The 20,394-nt window shown below is 37.6% G+C and overlaps 1 protein-coding gene across 1 annotated transcript in view; it reads right to left on the reverse strand.

Annotated features, from left to right (window-relative positions):
• The window catches only part of snd1 (staphylococcal nuclease and tudor domain containing 1), a 173,880-nt gene that overhangs the window by 18,033 nt on the left and 135,453 nt on the right, over positions 1-20,394 (reverse strand). The window contains exons 18-19 of the mRNA XM_017414826.3: positions 14,249-14,390; positions 1,526-1,649 (exon numbers count right to left, since the gene is read on the reverse strand). Of these exons, the coding sequence (XP_017270315.1) occupies positions 1,526-1,649; positions 14,249-14,390 (266 nt within the window). The remainder of the gene's footprint in view (positions 1-1,525; positions 1,650-14,248; positions 14,391-20,394) is intronic.

Consider the following 20,394-nt stretch of genomic DNA (forward strand, 5'->3'; position numbering starts at 1 on the left):
TGTTTGATTTTCTAACCGCTTCAACTTTGATGGAAATAAACAATAGTACAAGCATCTACCAATCAGCGACAGATTAAACAAAAACTAAGGGCCAAACTCCAAAGAAGCTACACAAGAGCTTGTTTTCCATCACGCTCGATTCAGCGCATCTTTTCATCTGACCATCACTTGTCTGAGACTTGAAAATAAATAAATGAGAGCAGGGAAGACAAATTGGTTGCGAAGGAGAAGTGCAGGAAAAAAGCCAAATAATTAGGCTAACATGGGTGAAAAGAGAAAAAAGTAATGAGCAAGCAGTCGTAAAGAACCCTTAAAAGAATGAGAACAGCAGACAGAATGTGACTGATGAGCAGGGGTTTTGTTCTCTTCCATTCACTTTGACTCTTTGGTGTTTTGAGACACCTTGAAAGGCGACAGATTTTTAATTACTCCTCTACCGAAACAAGTCCGCGTCCCAAATGCCTCACAGAATACTTAGATACAAAAGAAGAACAATGCGAACGTGGACACAATTAGTTAGCTGAAACGTATGGGCCTGGTAAAAAAAAAAAATATATATATAAAAATAAAACTTTTGTCTTCTGGAGAAGGATTTTTGTTTTATTGTCAGATTTCTTTCCGAACATGAGGACAAAGTCTGCTTGTTTAAAATGATTTGTATTTGTGACGTGTGGGACATTTCTTTCTTCTGTTCCAAAAGCAGAACAGGAAGATGAAAGGAAGCAGGGAAGAACAAAAGGACAGCACCTGTGTCAGGTGAACATTTGGTTTTTAATCAGTTTCCTGATCTCTCTCTCCCCCACACCGTCCCCCTTCTTGACACTCTCCCTCCCTCCCTCGATCACTGTGACTTCTATCTGTCCCCGTGACCATCTGTAAGCTTCAAACATCCTGTAAAACAACTCGCTGCTAAAACAGTGGCTAAAAGTTAATTACATCTCTGTAGATGCCTGGCGTGAACACATCACAGGCTAAAAACAAGAGGAGTTCAAATCATCTGGCTTTTATATCTGAGAAGAAAAGACAAATTACTAGCTGCAAGCTTTCAACAGATGTAAAATTAGAACCAGAAAGCCTTAATTGACATTTTATTGTACAATAAAATTTGAAAATTAAAGCCAATCAAGGGAAAGTGGATGACAATTATAATTTAAATATGTTTTACTAAAAAACTTAAATAACATTCTACATAATTGTCAAACACTTAACATCTATATCAACATTTTTAAAAAGAAAACTGCTGAGGGGAAAGGCACTCCCAGTGGCATCAGAGCTGCTCATGACGAGTTGTGGTTCCGACAAAGATCCACGGATCTCCTCTGATCACACAATCAACAAGCAAGGGGTCCCACCAGTAAAGTTCCCCAAAGTCCAAACCAGGACGGATACTGATCTGCTTGTTCAAAGCACCTTTTTTTTCTCTCTTTTTATGGAGGATTTAAGGTTTAGCTGAGAGGCTGGGTGTCTTATGTTTAAGGCTGTTGAGAAGCTTATATTCAGCGTAAAGATTAAAATCTCCACGTACCATTCACCGTCAGCAAACTTTGCAAGGCAGTAGTCTCCTCGGCGTGCAGCGTAGGAGCCTTCGACCGGCGGATGGGCGGCGATCTCTGCTCTCATGGTTTCCATCAGACTCTCCAACTGGGCTCCTGGGAGAAACGCAGACATGGGTGAAAACTGGAAACACTCCCAATTACAATATAGTTGTTTTTTTTTTTTAAATAGTTTCATATAATTCGTTTTTTAATGCAGGCTTTCTTTTAACCCACACAAAACTCAGTCAGGACTCTGCTTTTTGCTTTAATTATGCAAGTTTCTGTACAAGATCAAATATTTGAAAGTTCACATTGAAATATTTTGCCTTTTGTTATAAAAACACATTTCTAAAATACTAAATGTTACATAAGCTTCTTTATATCATAGTTAATAAAGCATTTTAGTTCAAGTCTAGACTAAGTACAGGAAAATGTACTTCTTTCATCATTAATAGTATGTAGCAGCGAGAATTAGGTTAAAAGTCATCTTAGCCCTTTTATTCATAGACACCAAAATTATACAAAAAAATTACTCTTTGGATTTGGCTGCCGTCAAGCCCATTAGCCCCATGCAGCTTATTTTGGGTTGACCCTGGTGGTGAAATAGAGCTCCGAGTTAAGCCAGCTCTCCCAGAGGGCCTTTATGGCCTATCAAACCATTATATCGTGTGCGGCTGCCTTATTATGGTGGATTCAAGGCAAAAATTTGGCTGTCGATACTGTGGAAGAGGGAAATAAATAAATAGAATCCCTGCTTTGTTGGAACCAATGACTGCGGTAAGTGGCTGACTGATTTGCACCCATCAGTTGCAATTGGGGAGTTGATTGTGAACACCACTAAGCATGTGCATCTTCAAAAGAGCCCCGTTTCTAGTGTTTGTGTACTATGTACAGTATGTTTGTGCATTTCAGAAAATGTTTACGCATGCGTGTGTTAAAGTGTTCGCAAATGGCTATGTGTTTGGAGCTGTTTGAAAGCGTGTGTGTTGGAAGCAATTACTGCAGCTAGTTTAGTGAAGTGGCCAATATGAATTTTCATGGTGATATTTTTAGAGGCCATTTACACAAATCAACCACCTGGAGGGGGGTTGTGGGAAAAAAAGGGGGGCAGATTAAAGTGCAATGGATCATCTTCACTCCCATTTGTATGATAGGAGACCAAATGGAGGGAAATAATCAAGCTTCTCTTTATGTCATTGAGTCACTTCAAGCATACAGGATGAAAGTAATTCTTCTCCATGAGCATGTTAACTCGGGTTCTGCAGTGAACGGCTTATTACAGCAACATGACTTCTCCTGTTAATGTTTTCTCGCAAATAAATGCAGTCGGTGTGTGTTTGTGTCCTTTGTGAAGTTCTGCTGATGGTGCATGTTGCTACCAAACAAACAGCTTGCAGGCAGACTATACACACACCTTTCTATTTCTGTACAAGTGCTGCTGGTTTGTCATTAACACCTAAAATTATTTATGCTGGTGGAGAACAAGAAAATATGAATAATGATGCTGTTTTCCCACAGATATCTATGCTGAGACAGGCAGACAGCTGCCAACCAATAGCACAGGAAACATTCATTTGCATGTCAAACCTGGAGGAATAACCACGAGGAATGCAAATAGATTTAGTGGAAAGCCAAAGCTGGGAGCTCAGTTTGATTCCGGGCAGTCAGGGCGGAGGTGTCCAAACACCTCATTGGACACCCACTGCTGCAGTGATTGCTGGTGCTGGTGATTGCACATTCACACCTTAAGCCTTTTCAAACATGAACTACTTTCTGTTAACATACGAGCCACTGAATGTGTCAACTTTATGTCTGATTGAGCATCCTGGTGATTTTTCTGTAAAACTGACCTACCATGTGATCTGCTTTAGAGAGAAAAAAGCCATAATTAAACACTTTTACTAACCACACTTTCGCTATAATATCCAGTAGCCCCAGCTAGGGTTCATTTCTTCCCATTTTCTCCCCTTTTTTGACAGCAATGAGCAAAAACTTGTAGAAACAATGAAACTATGTGATGTTATGAGTTCCAACTTTTGAATAATAGATCAAGTCCTGATGAGCCTATAATTTAAATATGAAGGAAACATGCCCAAACTACTACTGGTAAGAGTTACACAATCACGGCACACTTGTCAAATTAATATAAACTGTCACATGGCAACATAACATGATGTGAAAAAAACCATCTGGCCTAACACATTACCCCATAACATTATATCTGATAAAACTCAGAGAGAATGTTTATTAAAAAAAAAAATTAAAAAAAACTTCTTTTAGAAAGTACCATAACATTAATATATTAAGCAATTAATGTGCATCCCAAGACCTACACTAGAAAGAAGTGGATTTTAGTGCATTGTCGTCCAACTTTTGTCTTGTTACATGTATTACCAATTGTGATAAGTTGAATATAAACATTCATTATTAAAGAGATTAGATTTTATGAGAAGTCCTAATCATTTTCTTTCATCAAAATTGTAATACAAGTTTGTGACAGCAAGTATTTACACACCAAAAATCTATTTTTCTATATTTACTTTGAACTCTTGATTCTAATTACTGTAAGAAGTCAATATTCATTTAGTTGTTTAGATGGATTTTGCACCTAATGCATTTGCTAAGGTCTCATACTGTAGTTAAACTTGAACATTGATCTTAGCCTCCAAGCCAGTTTGGAAAAAAGTTATTAAATGACTAAATGTTTTTTTTTAAATTTGGTTACCAAATGTGTTTCAGGAACATTTTTATCAGGAAGTAGTTTACTTTTATTTCCTGCAATTTTCTCTTATCACCTTTTTAGGCATTTTAAAATAAACAACAACAAAAAAAAGAACAAAAAAAGAGGATATCTCATACCAGCAAAGCACAACAAAAAGTTTGGATTAAAAGTCTTTGAAACTAATATCTTACTCTGAGAAGGGACAGAGTTGTATTCATTTTGAAGGTAATTTGATTCCTTATGTACAACAATTAATGCCAAAGTTTAAAGCAAAAATATTGTGAAATGTGAAATGCTCAAAGTACGTGTTGGGGCTAATGCTCAACCACTGCCACACCAAATTTTAGCTCAATATCTGTAAAATTGCCTGATTTATAGCCATAATGCTACACACAAATACACAGGCAGATATAAGCAAATCTTTGGCGGTAGGTGATAAAGATCAGAAGTGTTATGGGTCTCATATAAACACTTTTTTGGCTGTATTGACAGTAGTACAAGTCTAACATAAGCTTTACATGCTGCAGATAAGCAGAAAGTAACAATCAACCATATGATGGGGAATGACCAGACCTCTGTGCACGTACAGAATCCCAGTGAGATCCTGAATTAATAGGAACAGTCACATTTGGAAGGAAGTGCAGCTAGTGCACACTGCATTACAGAGGCAGATTCCTATTCAATGCTGGCATAAAGACAAGCAAATATCTGCCTGCAAAAGGGGTAAACCGTGTCAAGCATGAGTGCTCATTTTGTATTGAGGCGGGAGCCAGAGCGATGATCCAAAAAGCAGCCAAACCAATGACTGAGCCTGATGCTAGCCAAATTCTTTTTGTCTTCATCTCTTATCCTCCCTTTTTTTTTTCTCCCTCGTCCTGTAATTTGTTTATACATCATAATGGCTGCAGCTGTTTGTAAATCACATATAATTACATTTTAAATGCCCAGCACGTAGCACAGGAATGATTAGGTTTTAAAAAGAAGACAATAATTGACAATGTTGAAAATAGGAGAAGGAGAAGAGGAGAGGGGTGACAATAGTTTCGCAGGTTGCTTATAATCATATTCGATTATCTTGTAGCACACTGTGTGTAAGCAGAGACAAGGGATGGAGGGGAGTGGGGGACAAAACGCCAATGAAAACAGTGATTCAAGTGCCCTTTCAGCAGGCATCCCAAGGCTCTAGTGAATTCTATTAAGCCATTTACAAAAGCCATTAAACCACAGAAGGATAAATAGTCACCGTTTGACGGAAGCACTGGCCGGGAGCGCAATGGCTGCTTCTAAAAGGATTCCAATTTCCAGTTGTTTGCAAGAATGAACTAATTAAGACTCAAACTTATGGAAAGAACATCTGTCATAGAAACAAGTCAAAACATCCAGAAATGTAAACTAAACTGTGTTTGACTAAGTTTTTTTTTTTTTTTTTTTTTTTTTAAAGGAAATGGAACATGGGGCCTGGAGGTCAGAAGCAGTCAAACTGAAAAAAGATGCCCAAGATCATTCTGGAGTAAAGTTCTTGCTCTTTTTAAGGCTTTAATATGCTTTTCACGTCTGTGAGCACAAAGCTGTTGATGCGCATGCACTTACTTTCATACTACTTTTGGGTCAGCTGCAGCACATTGTTCCGTTTATGGGTAATGGCTTCACGCTACAACCTAAAAAATAGCGGTAATACGCTCAGATCTGAACTGAACATTTAAAAGAAAACTACAAGTGGTGTCTTAAAAAGAATTTGATGATATTGTGTTTTTCTGGTTCCTCAGTCATTACATGTTCTTATGTAATGTGAGGAGTTTCCTTACACATTTCCTCAAAACAATTTTTAAACAATTCGTTGCCTTTGGTTCAACTTGCAGCCATCTTTGTCTGATCTGTCTTTGGCACCATCTTTTGAATCAAATTTTTATTGTTTCCCATTCATTATTGGATCACATGGTCCATGTAGTCAAAAACCTGGCGGTGCTTAACAGACAGGTACCGATGACAAAATTTACATTACACAGGCCTTGCAATAGAAAGGGCAGTCAAACAAATGATTAATGATAAATAGGACCTTTGAAATGCTTTGCTGCATTTTTAGTATGTTCTGCCTGGCCAGATTACTGGACAATACATCATCTATTATCAGAAAGATTCACAGTTTTGTAGCAGAGCTATGCGCTTCAGGTCACCTGTTTCTTTGTTTGTGCAGGCTTTGTACTCTAGGGTAGAGCAATGGCTGTGTTAAGGACATGCAAACATTTTGAAGGCAAAAGTTGGCAGTGATTAAACAACATTTCTCCTCTATAGTTCAGTTCTGCTTGAGAGGTCTGCAAGCCTCAAAAACACCCCATTGTGATTCAGATGATCAGGTGGCTCGTCAAAAACCAGGGCTAAGTTAGGGTGTGACAACAAGAGTTAAAGTGAGTGAAAGACCATTTCTTTGCTTTCCTGAGTGATGTTTTAGATACTGCCTGCATCTGCCCAGCACTGAAGAGGATTTCTATAAAAAACAAATGAATCCCCTGCTTGACATATTTAGCTCCACTCCTACTAGAAAAGTGATATGGATTGCATCTCATGTGAAATGCCCCCACTACCACCAATTACCCTCCTCCACTTCTTTCTTGCCAGCAGTCTGATGCCTTTTACAGCAAATTATTGTTTCTGTAATTGGAAAAGCCTTCACCGAAAAACATAAACAAAAAAAGGCAACCGTGTTTCTGTTTTTCTGCTCCTCTTTCTGAAACCTGTTGAGACTCACTGGCTGAAGATAATGCCCTAAAATTTGATTGTGAGGAGTCCAAAAATACACAACGGGTGTCCTCATATTTGTTAAATGTGCTGAAAAGTGTGCACTTTTAGCCAATATTGAAGAGAACCCAATTTGGACATGTAAAGTGGCCCACCACTGTGAAAAATGTCCTTCAGCCATTCTGCTTTAGGAAATGGATTCAAATGCTGACATTAGTCTAAATTGAGCTTGCGGGAGTTGTGCAGAATGGGAACTGAGTCGCTCATTTTCCACCTGAAATCCAAAGCATCCCACCTAAAACAGACAGGTGAGCTGACCTTTTAGAAGCCAACCTGCGTATCTGATTTAATAATGAATGTTTTGGGAGAGGGGGGAATCATCTAGACAGGATCTTACCTCGAAATACTGTATTTTCTGCAGTGACAGGAAGCTGGAAAAGTGCAAAACGGTAGCATCTACTTCAGCTATCATTTACCTTGTTGGCTACTTTATTCAGTGCAAGTATTTGATCAAGTAATACTACAACTAGAATTGGTACATATTATAACTAAATAACAAAAGTCCACTGGGCTTACTCAAATTCAAAACTTAGTTAAGTTATAAGCGGCAATTGTTTCAGTCTATTAGAGAATTGAGAAACAGTCGAGTAGACTTTTTTATGGCAATAAATTCAAATTAGACTAAATGTAAAATTAAAATTGATATGATTGTGGAAATAAGCAGCTTTGACTTGAATATGATGATTACATACACACTGGGATATCAGAATAGCAATTAAAGTCACTCTCCTTTAATTTGATGGGACCATTAAACTGTTAACCATAATCATTACTCCAATTGCCACATTTAGGACTTCTTTTGTCTTTAGCCTAAATTCTGGGTTCATTTATTTCCACTGTACAATAGCTTCATTTACTGCATTGTTTAATTAGACAATTCAACTGACAATTGATGATTAACAAAAAAATACTTTCTTGAAGGTTTTTTGAGGAGAAACAAAAGTGAGGAGTAAATTGTCTCTACCCATTGCACCATACAAAAACAATTTTAGCCAAAATAATTTCAATCAATTGACAAAAATAAATAAAGAAGGCAAAGTGCGCAGACGGCCTTATGAAAACCATTTAAACTACGTCCTTCCATTTTTATTAGGTCCATTTTTCTGTAAAATAATCATTTTGCTGTCTGAACTTGGGATCCAATTAGGAGCCCATCATCTTGGGCTTTATGAAATGCAGTAGTAATTTTCCTTCTTATACTGAATTCAACAGAATAAATGAGGAACAAGAGAAAAAAGGCCACTATAAATTTGTCTTGCAGTACCAATGAAAACAAAGCCATAAAAAAGTTAAAATGAAGCATGCACGTAAATGCAATAAAACTCAATTTTCCAAAGACAAAAGGAGAGCTTAAATTCAAGCCCCAGTAGAAAAAGAAATGCTTTCTGTCTGCTCTGCTCTATCAATGGCTGGGCCCGGCATCATTAGGTGATGAACAGCTGCTGTGTGTAAAAGGTAGAAGTGTGAATAATGTGGACGTGGTGGCACCTGGTTTGGGAGAGTGGGGAGGGGGGCACTACTTATTATGTGTCTGTATGGGTGCCAGGAAACAAGCACCAGACAGGATGTACCACCAACTGCCTTCAGCTGAGGCTTGGTTTGTGCAGGAAAACGGGTGCTTGTTGGTCAGGGTCATGCCTTGCCATGTATGCAGAACTATGAAGGTGACAACTGAGTGCAGACCAAGCAGAGGGTGGGGTGGCTGACATCTCTAAAGGAATGTACCCCAATAATAGGATCTCTTGAAGTAATATCTGAATGTTGTACATAAACATTGACAGTACTGCGCATACAACATGGAACTGGCCAACTGGTTTGTCAACTGCCATCCAAAAGCCTTTAGTTCTGCATTTGGTTGTGACCATCCTATATTTTTGGAGCCAGAAACCATACTCCATCTGAAGCATGTCTTTAACTCTCAACACTGTTGGATCACCTCCATTTGGGAGGCAGCCTCTTGAGAGCATTTTATAAATGATTTTGTGTGACTTTAACTTCACCCTTCATTATGTTAATTTTCTCATGTTTCAGACTTATAAAAGAAATTCAGATCACAAAAGGAAAATAAACTACATTTTGGTAACTTAAAATAAAATACTGAGCCCTTAGATCACTTTTTTTTGTCTTTTAAAATAAGGCTAGAGTCTTATCAGTGATACAGTCATACAGAAAATGATAAAAATCTGATTTAACAGCAACATAAAAACATGTGAAAGACTGTTCAACATAAGGAATGACTATCTTCATGTTTACAAAAGCACCTTGATAGTTACTTTTGTAAAATTTCTGACCAGTTTTCACTTTCATCATGTTAAGAGAATATTTAATAGTTATTTTCATGAGCTCATGCTGATACACGCGTACACAGGACATTCTTAAACTAAAATGTATTGAATTTTCAGGAAAGCTAAAGTTCCTGAACTTGAATGAAAACCAAAACTAACAGCATCCAATAATCAAGCTGAAGTTGTAAAACATTACAATTTCTACCTCAAAAGACATCCAAACACTATTTTTTTTTAATTATGACAACTCCACAGTTTAGTGGGAAATCAGAAACTACACAGTTCTAGTCACTTTCTTTCATGTGCCTGAAGTGGACTCATGTCTTCTAGTGTCCAAGGTCACACAGATCTGTGCAGGTCCCCCTCTGACAGTAATTACATATGGCCTCTAGAGAGAGTACAGTGTACACAAAGAAAACTGGAGGATAAAGACAGCACCACTAAGGAATACTGAGTTATGTGTGTGAATGTGGGGGTAGGGAGTTGGCGGGTGTGAGACAATAAAAGATAAATGGATACAAAAACAAATATAAACCCTAAAATAAATTGAGGATTAAATACCAAAATCCCTCTAGTCTCTTGATGACTGGGAAAAACCTTTCCTAACGTAGAATTAATAACTCATCAAGCTTGTGTAATATTCGAATAGGAAAAAAACCCCACACTTGCCAGTAATTAAATATGAATTAAATTGGGGAAAAAGGGGTAAAAGGAACCCCCAGAGGGGGAAACTACTGCATTTTAACAGTGTTTGGCTTGCTTCGAAAATGACAGCGAAAAGATCATTTGGGGGGCTTTACATATGGTTTTCAAAATGCAGGAACTGTAAAAGGATGACCACTGGCCTCTACAGACCACAATAAATAAATAAATACATCCAAGCCTATTACACATACAACTCCCACAGGGTTAATGGTCTGGAAACTTCCGCTAAATATTAATGCCTGTGTGCTTTTTCTGCTCTTCCTAATCTTCTCTGTTCTACTTTACCAACTCTACTACCAGCTCACAATGGTGTACCTGTTAACTACTGTTATAAATATTACTGCGCTGCCCTACTTCAAACTCTTTATTCTTCCAAAAACCTGAAGAAAATTTTCATTATTTTAGTATGTGTTTTTTGTTGTTTAATCTTATGATTCGAGTCCTTTGAATCAACACTCATGGGAGGATTTGTCTAGTTTGTTTTCTGCTGTTCACAGAAAACATGATTAACAACTACCAATTTGCACAGGTTTCATAGCATTTGTTTTCTTTCTGAAATATGCCTTCTGTTCTTTTGTTTATGCTTCTGTGGCACTTATGACTGTGTCATATCAATAATGTCCATCTTGTTTCACAGAAGCAACAACCGAAACAAATGAGAGCTTAGAATGCAGACTCTTAAGAGAAAAAAAATGGTCCTCTTTCAGTCCAAGCAGTGCTGAAATCTTTTGTTTCTATAAATACACGATTCATGATTATTTTTACATTTACAGCAAAAGCTGTAAAGTAGTGACAGCCTAAATGGCATCATACTTACAATCATTATGATGCCAAATACAAAGATGTACCAACAGTTTCTTTCTTTGGGCAACTAGCAATTGAGATTTAGTCTTACTTTCTTAACCAAACCTCAAATGGCAAGCATAGTTAAGGAAATCTGATTAGTTTTGACAGCCATGTAAAAAGTGAAATATAGAGATTTGACTCAATTTGGAAGTTGGAGGCATTTGTCCAAGTGTGTAGTAACTTCCAAAAATAGCTGTATGATGTAAAACTATATTTAAATGCTAATGCATAGTAAGGAAACAATGCTTGCAGCTAGAATAGCCTCTTTATACTGCATAACAAAATATCAATAAGCCAAATGCAATTTAAAGTATCTCATCTGTTGCAGGGAAACATTTTTCCTCGGTGACTGAGTTTTTACCATTGCACATAATTAATCTCTCTTTTCTTGGGAAATATAAGGTTAATTTTTATGTCCCAAGTACTTTTCACATGGGTAAGGACACCCATCAGAAACTGGGATGGAGCCAACTGTTTCAAATGTTTTGGATCATTAACAAATATCTGAAGCGCTCACTTACACGTTTTTAGAAATTAGCATACATTAGCTGTAATCACAAAAGTACTTCTGAGATTCAACCCTGCTTCTAAGCTTATCTAAGTATATACATTTCTTCACTTAGAAATTTTAAGGGGTGGGGGTAGGGGCATGTAATAACATTTTAAAGCACTCAGCTTGTGTGATTTTTCAAGCTCTAACACTTTGATGTTCTCTTCAAGAAGCTGGGATGACTTAATGTAGCTTTGAGGGTGCGTCGGTAAAAATGAAAGAAACCAAGGAAGAAAAAGAGGTGGAGGGGAGCAAGAAGGGGCAAACAAACTTGAGTGAAAGGCAGAGGGGCTGAGGAATGGTCAGGTTTTGCTTCTTTGCTGAAAATAAAAATAAAAAAAACAGAAAAAAAACCTACCACATAAGCCTCTTTGTGGAAGAACACAGCCAATTAAAGGGGAAAAATATATAAATAAAAAAGCCCCAGCATTGCTGGATCATCTAAAATAAAAGCTTTTTATGAGAAAAGATTGAATAACTCATAGCTCTCCTGTCAAGATACACTGAGAGCAACAATATAAAAAATGCTGTTTGTGTACAATTTCCTTACATGCATCACTTTGGTTAAAACAGAAAAAACAAGTTGTAAATGTTTTGCATCTTGCCGACTCTCCTCTGTCTTTTACAGATCTAAGGAACTTGAGAGACGTGCTAAAAATCAATAAAAAACACTTTGATTAGCTCCTTCACATGTTGCTGAAAGAACCCAAACACCTACTTTAACATTTTTTGCTTTTACCTTTTCCCAACTGGCCATAAATTCAGCTGAAGGCATCAATCCTGATTCCAGGTCATGCCATGTTCTGTCCATTTCTGTCTCTAAACAGACACACATGATTGTTTCACAACAATGGAAGCATCAGAACAACCAGAACACTTCCCACTGATTGAGCTAGAAGTACTGTAGCCAGAGGCAGTGCAAAGACTTGGATTTGAATCCACAGCCCATCGAAAAAGGATGAATAGCAGTTTGTTTGTGCACACTTCAATGCACCTGAAAATTTCAAAGTACAGCAAAGAAAGAATAAAAAAAATATATAGGGCACTAATTTAAAACAGGAGAGCCAAAGGCTTTTTATGCTTTTGTATGATTGAATTACAATGGCTGGAGTGGTATTTTGTGTTAAAATGATGGTAAATGAAAGTAAATTAATTAATTATGTCAGTGAGGCAAATTAAAACGATGGCCAAAGTCAATTTCATGGCCTCTAACAGTCGACTGCTAGTGAAGACAGATGGGAAGCAGCAGAAAGAGGAAGACCTCTGAATTCTGGGTAGCTCCCTTGACCTGGCAGATGATAGAGACAATCATTTCCAACAACGCTTTAGATCTGTTTTGTCCAATTACTGAACACAGTTTGTATTGTACGGGCTCACTTTTTAAATGTTAATTTGTAAAATGCAATAATTAAGACACCAAATTCAAAGAAAGAGGTACAACTTTTTCCTTCCTTTGAATCAGAAAAGACTAATAAGTCTCTTTTGTGGTTATAGCTTAATTTCTATACATTTCTGATCTTCTCTAAAGATACTAATGTTCTCTCATTGCATGGATCTTGATATACAGCCACCCAAGGCAGTGAGGGGAATAAGATGTTATAAACAATTATAATTAGCACAAAGCAAACAAATATTGTTTTAAAGGTCTAAAATCAATGCAGGAAACATAAGAGACCACACAACTAAAACCTGAGCTACTGCACGCTTTGTTGGCACATTAATCGTTTTCATGCTTTTACGATTAAATCAAATAACCTTTTATTTTGTCAATCAGACTTCTAATTAAATCAGCCTAGTTTTTCAGAATGCCCTCTGCTTTAAAATGACTTCGATTGTAAGATATGCAAAAATTAATTACCACCTGGTTAAGGTCTTTATTTGTATGCTATCAAAAGATATTCTTTGAAAACTGTCTGCCATGTTTCAGGTGATGGTCAGACGTACCTTTGAAATGTCAGGATTTTTTTTAAAACAGCTATTATAACTGCTGATTTCTTTTTTAATTAAAAAGCTAAAAAAAAAAATCTTCAATGCTGCACACCATTTGTCAGTCATGACAGAGTCAGTTACTGTGTATGAATATGTAAATATGCATTTAAAAACACGGGTGCAAATTTTAGGCCTATAGTTGGCAGAGTCATTTACACTGTAAACACACAAGCAATGAAATTGAGTAAATAAACTTGAAAGCAAAACCATCCAATGAAAACAACAAGGTGGGTTTGGAATTAATTAAGGTAAACAAATGCTAATAGTTTAATTCTACTTATATACCAAGCAATACCACTTGCAGCTGTGTTGTTTTTCCATTACTCAAGTCATTTATTAGTAAGAACAAGAGGGATGTTTGTTGTTTTGTCTCTGAGTGGGAGGAAGGCTGGAACAAGTGGTGTAGTCAACGTCTGAGTGACGGATTGTTGTCATTTATGAAGTCAGTCTGGTGTTAAAAGGGAATAAGTTAGAACACCCCTTTCACATCTTTTCAAAGAGCAATAATTTTGAGTGCAGAGTTACATAGTTTGATAAACCAACCAATGGAGTATGAAGGGAAAAAATCTAATATTTACACAACAATTTCAACCATATAATAGAAGTTTGATTTGATATTCCCGTGCATTCTGTCAAATTCTGTCTTTATCAGAAGATTCTGCTTTGAAGTTGCTTTCAGCAAATAAGTTTTTATCTTTCTTTAACTGAAAAACTCATTTATATAACAGGAGAACTCAATATGTGCACACAATGTTTTCTTCCTTTTGTGACTGTCACAAATAGATTTTTTGCACTCATACATCTGACAGTCTCAAGGTACCTGTCTCTACATCCTGGGCATAGAAGTGCAGGGTGTCGGCGATTTCAGTGACATATACTGGTCTGTAGTTGGTCACACGTTCCTTCTCCTCTGACACATGCACCACCTCCTCCACTGGTTTCTCCTCATAGTTGGCCCAGATCTACAACACAAAAACAGGTCAGTGAATACACAGGTCTTTTGTAATACAACAGGTTTGCTTGGATAAAACCTTGCAATATTCTGCTACACAAAATGATTCAAACCAGTGATGTGGAGACATGATGTCCTTGAAGTATTATTTTTCAATATTTTTAATGTGCCTAAGGCATTTTAATTATTTGTCCATGTTGCACATCAGGCATTATAATTATAAGAGCCTGAGTCTACAGAAAGGAAGAAAACTGGTGGTTTCAACAACTTTGAGCTAGAAAAATGCCACAAAAATGTCTGATAAAGTCAGAGATTTTTTCAGTATTTTCCCCCCCAACTCCTCATGGGGCTATTTCAGAAATCAAACTGGCATCAGAAGTATATTTGGATACGGTCAAATTAGAGTTTAGGATCTTCGGATTGGTGATAACATGACAAACTTGGTAAAAGATGTAGTCATTGAGGTTCTTTCACAAGCACAGCAGTCCAAGTTTATGTGTGCGTAAGCAGCTTGCATCATTTCTAAGCTGCATCAAGGTTAGTTCTGTCTCACCTCCCTAGGAAAAACAGAGGGCAGGAGGCTCATTAGGGAGAAGCGCTTTGCCTTGGGCCACATATCAAACAGTGTGGACATCAGTAGGTGTGTGTGTGAGTGTGTTCGCAGAGTGCAAGGGATGCGGCACACAGAGTGGGTGGTTATTAAGACAGAATGCTGCATGTTTGTGTACAACTTCAATAGAGTAATAGTATTAAGCACATGTAGAAAGACAAGATGGTCAGGATGAAAGGAAGCTAATCAACTCCCTGTGGATGAATCATTGTAGAACAGGAGGTGCGGCTGAGTGCGGAACTCAAAAGTCCAAAAGTGCAACTGAGCTTCATGTTCCAACTTTCTGTAGAGCCACAGCAACACAGCTTGCTAATGTTTATTTCTGTTGCCTATTTAGGATGTGTTTACTTAAAAAAAGGTCTTGGGGAAAAATGTCAAGAGGCAAAGATAAATATATTTTTAATAGCTCAGTAAAATTTAACCACATGGTATTCTGAATATAATTTTATTAGGTAGCATGTCTTTTTTAAATTTGTCTTCACACTTTTTTATAATGTTTGCTCATTTCTTAAAATAGTCCTATATCACTGATGTGTTCATGTGCAAATGACAGATCGTTTAGAAAGCCAGATTTGTAAGGGGAAAAAAAACACAAAATTGAATTAATTCTAAAACTGCAACAAAGGAAAAAAAAAGACATGCACAAAAAGGGGTCAAGCAGTGAAGGTAGACAGAAAGTAAACAGGTAGAAATTCGGGGGATTGAGGGCAAGCAAGGTTAATGAAGAGCAAAAACGCAGCCACGCTTCGCAAAGCCCAAGATCAACCAGGATTTTATTTCTGCAGCATTAGACAGGTGTGCGCAATATTAGCATAACAAACATATATACCCGTAAGCACACATGATAAGCACGGTTACAAATCTGGCAATACACAGCGTTGGGTAATAAACATGCTTCCCACATTGCAACTAAGCTGACATGACTCGGCTTTTAATCAAACCTGCAGCACCAATTAGGGATGACAAAGATTAGGTGTCACCATTCATTAGTCTGGTGGCCATCACTGGAGCACTTTTAAAGTGGTAGTGTGTGTGTGGGCTTTGGGCTGGACGCGATGTACAGCTGCAAGGGCATATGGCTGTCAAGGGTGTAAAACGAGTAGGTGACCAAAAGACTTATGCCAACAAAACAAACTTCTATTCTCACTGATAGTTCTTCACAAAACAGTAAAAACAAAGTGCGTTATTAAAAAGTATCATCAAATACATTACAAAGTATTTCCAAACTGTACCAGGTATCACAGGTGAAATGGTATTCGAAGTTTGTATTTCTGAACCTCAAATGCTTAGGGTAGGTTCTACAACAAGCTATATGTAAGAAGAAAACATCTCATATTTTTATTTTCTTGATGAGCATTTGTAAAAAAAAAAAAAAAAAACAGGGACAGTGAGTTTTAGATGATTTTAGAAAGCAAAAAGACCGCTGATTAGGAGGATAATAAAGGATGTAAAGTTGCTTTGCAGGGGGTCTTGGTGCACCATTAGAGACACTACAGCCCTTCATTTCTTGTTAAAGCACAGAGTCACACATACACCCACACTGTGCCCAGGGCTGATGACCTTCCGTGAGCAACCAACCATCCTGTTTGTTCCACTTGAATGCAGGTATGTGACTGCTGTTTCTGCCGCTGCTCCGCAACTGCGGCCAGACACAAGAGCCACCAAGCTGCCAGAGACGATGAGAGAATGAAAGCAGGGCAGAGCAGAGAGGGAGAAAGTGCATGGGAATAACCGACAGGCAATTAAGCTCCAGTTGAAAGGACAACAAGTCCTAATAATGGAGACCAAGCTGACCTTCACAACAGTAGAATGATAGAACACACTTACACCCAAGTGAGTGACAAGTGAATGCAATGGGATAATGTGATGATGGGAAAAAGGTTGCTCTTAAGCTGTAGAGTGACTATCTGAATTACATAATAAAGTTGGGAAAGAGTGTTCAAGAGTTTTTGACTGAACTTGGATCTGTTCCTATTTTATGATTTTCTACTCATTCCCTTTGACTTGAATTTTGTTTCTCTCTTTTTTACTTACATTCGCCAAAATAATAGTTATACTTTGTGTGCAACCAACACTGACATAAAAATGGTTCAGATGTGTTTATACATGTAAAAACCTAAGCTCTGACACTAACAGCTGCAACTAACTGGGTATTGTAGTCTTTATAACAAGATGACCCACTAAAGAACATGGGCTTAAAAGAAGACTTAACTGCAACAAAGAAATTGTGTCAAGTCTTTTCTTTGTCAGCCTAGAATACAAGAAAACACACTGACTGAAGTCTAGTTCTTTGAGAACAAGCAAAGCTCTGCTTAGATAGTTAAGAGGTCTGCTGATTGGCTTAGTGGCGATTTATTGGTTTATTTAGTTTGAAGAGCATAAAATACCCTGGAAGATCAAAGATGTTACGTAATAAATTCACACATTTGATCACAGGTGGATGAATCAACAGACAGATGGAAGACCGAACACAGACTGTGCCAAAAAAAACGGGTCTTAGTTGAGAACTGATTAAATGCAACAGTGACTGAGGGATAAACACATTGACTGCACACTGCTGCAGCAACTTGTGGCCTTCTGTCTAAAAGGGTTTCATTTTAGTGCTCATCTCTTTAGGGCAGCTGTTCCAAAAGGTCTTGTATGTTTAACTGAGAAGCTTAACAGTCAAACAGTAAATGGTGGAGCAAGAGGCAACTTAGCATTGCAATTTTTAAGGGCATGCCATTTAAGTCACTGTGGTAATGCAAATGGACCTCTTAATCAAGTCAACAAGTGAAAGGCTGGATTGTAAACAAGACACAGCAAAAGCAAAATATGACTACTTTCAAGATGTGAAACTCCTGTATTCTGCTGGGTTTAACGACTATTCATTAAGCATCTTGTTCAGGGGTGTCAAACTTCAGGTCTCAAGGGCCACTGTCCTGAAAGTTTTAGGTTTTTCTTCTCTAACACATCTGATTCAAACTGTTTGATTACCTCCTCACCAAAATCATCAGGTTCTCCAGAAGCATGTCCACAAGTCATCCATTTAAACCAGGTGTTTTAAAGCAAGAACACATCTAAAAAATGCAGGAGAGCAGCCCCCGAGGAACAGAGTTTGACACCTGTGATCTAGTTTGTTAAAAAAAACAGCTTTATGATCTTGCAAGAAAAGTAAGGTATTAAACATATCTACCCATCCATTTCCTTCCACTTATCTGTTGTCAGGTTGCTGGGTCAACAGGTTCTGGAGGGAAACTCAAACGTCCCTCTCTCCAGCAACACTTGCCAGCTCTTCCTATGGAATCCCAAGGCTTTCCCAGGCCAGAGAGAATAAAATAATCCCCTCCAGCAAATCCTAGGTCTGCTCTGGGGTCTCCGTCCAATGGGATGTGCCTGGAAAACCTCCAGAGGGAGGTAACCTGGAGACATCCTAATCGGATGCCCAAAACACCTCAGCTGACTCCTGATGCGAAAAAGCAGTGGCTCTACCTTCCCCAGGTGACTGTGCTCTACACTTTATCTATAAGGCTCAGCCTTATAGATACAAAGGAGACTCATTTCAGCCACTTGTACCTGAAAACTCATTTCAGTCAGGATCCATACCACATGATCATAAGTGAGGGTTGGCATGTAGATGGACAAGTAAATCAAGAGCTTCGCCTTTCACCTCGACAGCCTGGAAAAACTCCCCATTACTGTGAATGAGGCACCAATCCGTTGATCCATCTCCCACTCCATCCTATCATCACTTATGAACTAGACACCTAAATAATTGAACTCCTTCACTTGAGGCAAAGACTTAAACAGTACAGACTTAAAACTTTACTTCAGATTTTACAACTTTATACTTGAGCTGACAGATGTTTTCTGTTTTTTTTTTAAATAATCCAATATGAACAACTTTCAATAGAAGATCTTTCCAGCCTAATGTCACACTGTACTACTGTGTATGAATCAAAGGCAGCTGCAATACCTACATCAGTCATCTGTTTTCACCACACCTCAGAATATGAGATAATTCAACATACAATTTGTGACACACTTCTTTGGTTCAGAAAATAAATACAAATGTTATAAAAGATATAAAGTGGTCCATCTTGTGTGGGTTTTACATAGCTCAATTGTTAATTCATTATCCAATCACACTTGGAGGACAATTGAAATCAATAGGACCATGTTATTCATAAAAGTGCACTTTGTTAATCAATTTAGCCCCTATTATATCCCTGATGAATCCCCTTTGGAGAGAATGGTTCATTAATTCAATTGAGGGTACGTTTTTCTCATTTGGATCTTCAAGCTCACTTACAGTCTTTTTCCAGTAACTCACTTCAAAAGGCTGAAAGCTACATGTAAGAATAAAGAGGAATCATATTTACTTATAATTAATTTAATCTTGTTAGACATAAACGAGTAAGCCTTGCTCACAAAAAGACAACAGGAGATGGCATCAGAGGGAAATACAGTAAGATTGATACCAAAATTAAAAGTTAAACACTGCCTTTAATCTTTGACTCAAAATCCCAAGCCTCGTGTAGAACAACGTTCTCACTCTGTTTCATGACACTGCATTTACTTTCTATTTCAGTGTTAAAAGTGACCTTCATGATATAATGTGCAGAAGTTATCACTGTAAATTAGGCCTAGAGGAGAATTTGATTGGCATACTAAGCAAGGAAGAGCTCATTAAAAAACTGTGATGGTGTCATGTTAATGAGTGGTCCTGGTTTGTGAAGCAGAAAGGTGGTTGACCCTGGATTTCCTGTTCTTCAACGATGTTGTCTGTATTGACTAAATCATTAGAGTTGAGGAGTGATCAACAAGACAGACAGCTGCTTCAGCAAGAAGCACTTTGTCTCAACGCAACTACAATGAAGACTTTAGGACTATATCTACAGTGTGTACACCAATCAACATGAAAATACAATGCTTCATGTCAACAAAGCAGCTCTAACCAGTGAGGGAATGGAAAAAGAACATCTGGTCTATCTGGTACTTAAACATTAACATTGATCCTTGGGGCCTAATGGATTGTGCTTCCTACAAATGCCATCATATCCCATTTGTATCAGGGGAGTTTGGAAGCCGGATGGAAATCCTCTGACTCTGCTGTGTCCTCATTACAACTCCGTGTACCATTTTTAAATTCACATCTCAGTGTTCATAAGTAACAAGATTATACTATTAACCATTTTTGCTACAGGTGTTTAAATTTGCTCAATAGTTTGCTTGATTGACTCTGCTAGTTCATTTTATGATTAGCTTATGTTTCCTCAATGAATAACAGAAGCAGTATAATAAAGCAAAAAACAGCATGTTTTTATGGTGAATATTCATATACAAAGTTTCATAAACAAAGCGTACTTCAATTGAATTTGTTTTGTAATCAAAATTTATATTTATGGGTTTATGGATACACATT

Source organism: Kryptolebias marmoratus, linkage group LG18 (assembly GCF_001649575.2).
Source record: "Kryptolebias marmoratus isolate JLee-2015 linkage group LG18, ASM164957v2, whole genome shotgun sequence".
NCBI classification, from domain to species: Eukaryota; Metazoa; Chordata; class Actinopteri; order Cyprinodontiformes; family Rivulidae; genus Kryptolebias; species Kryptolebias marmoratus.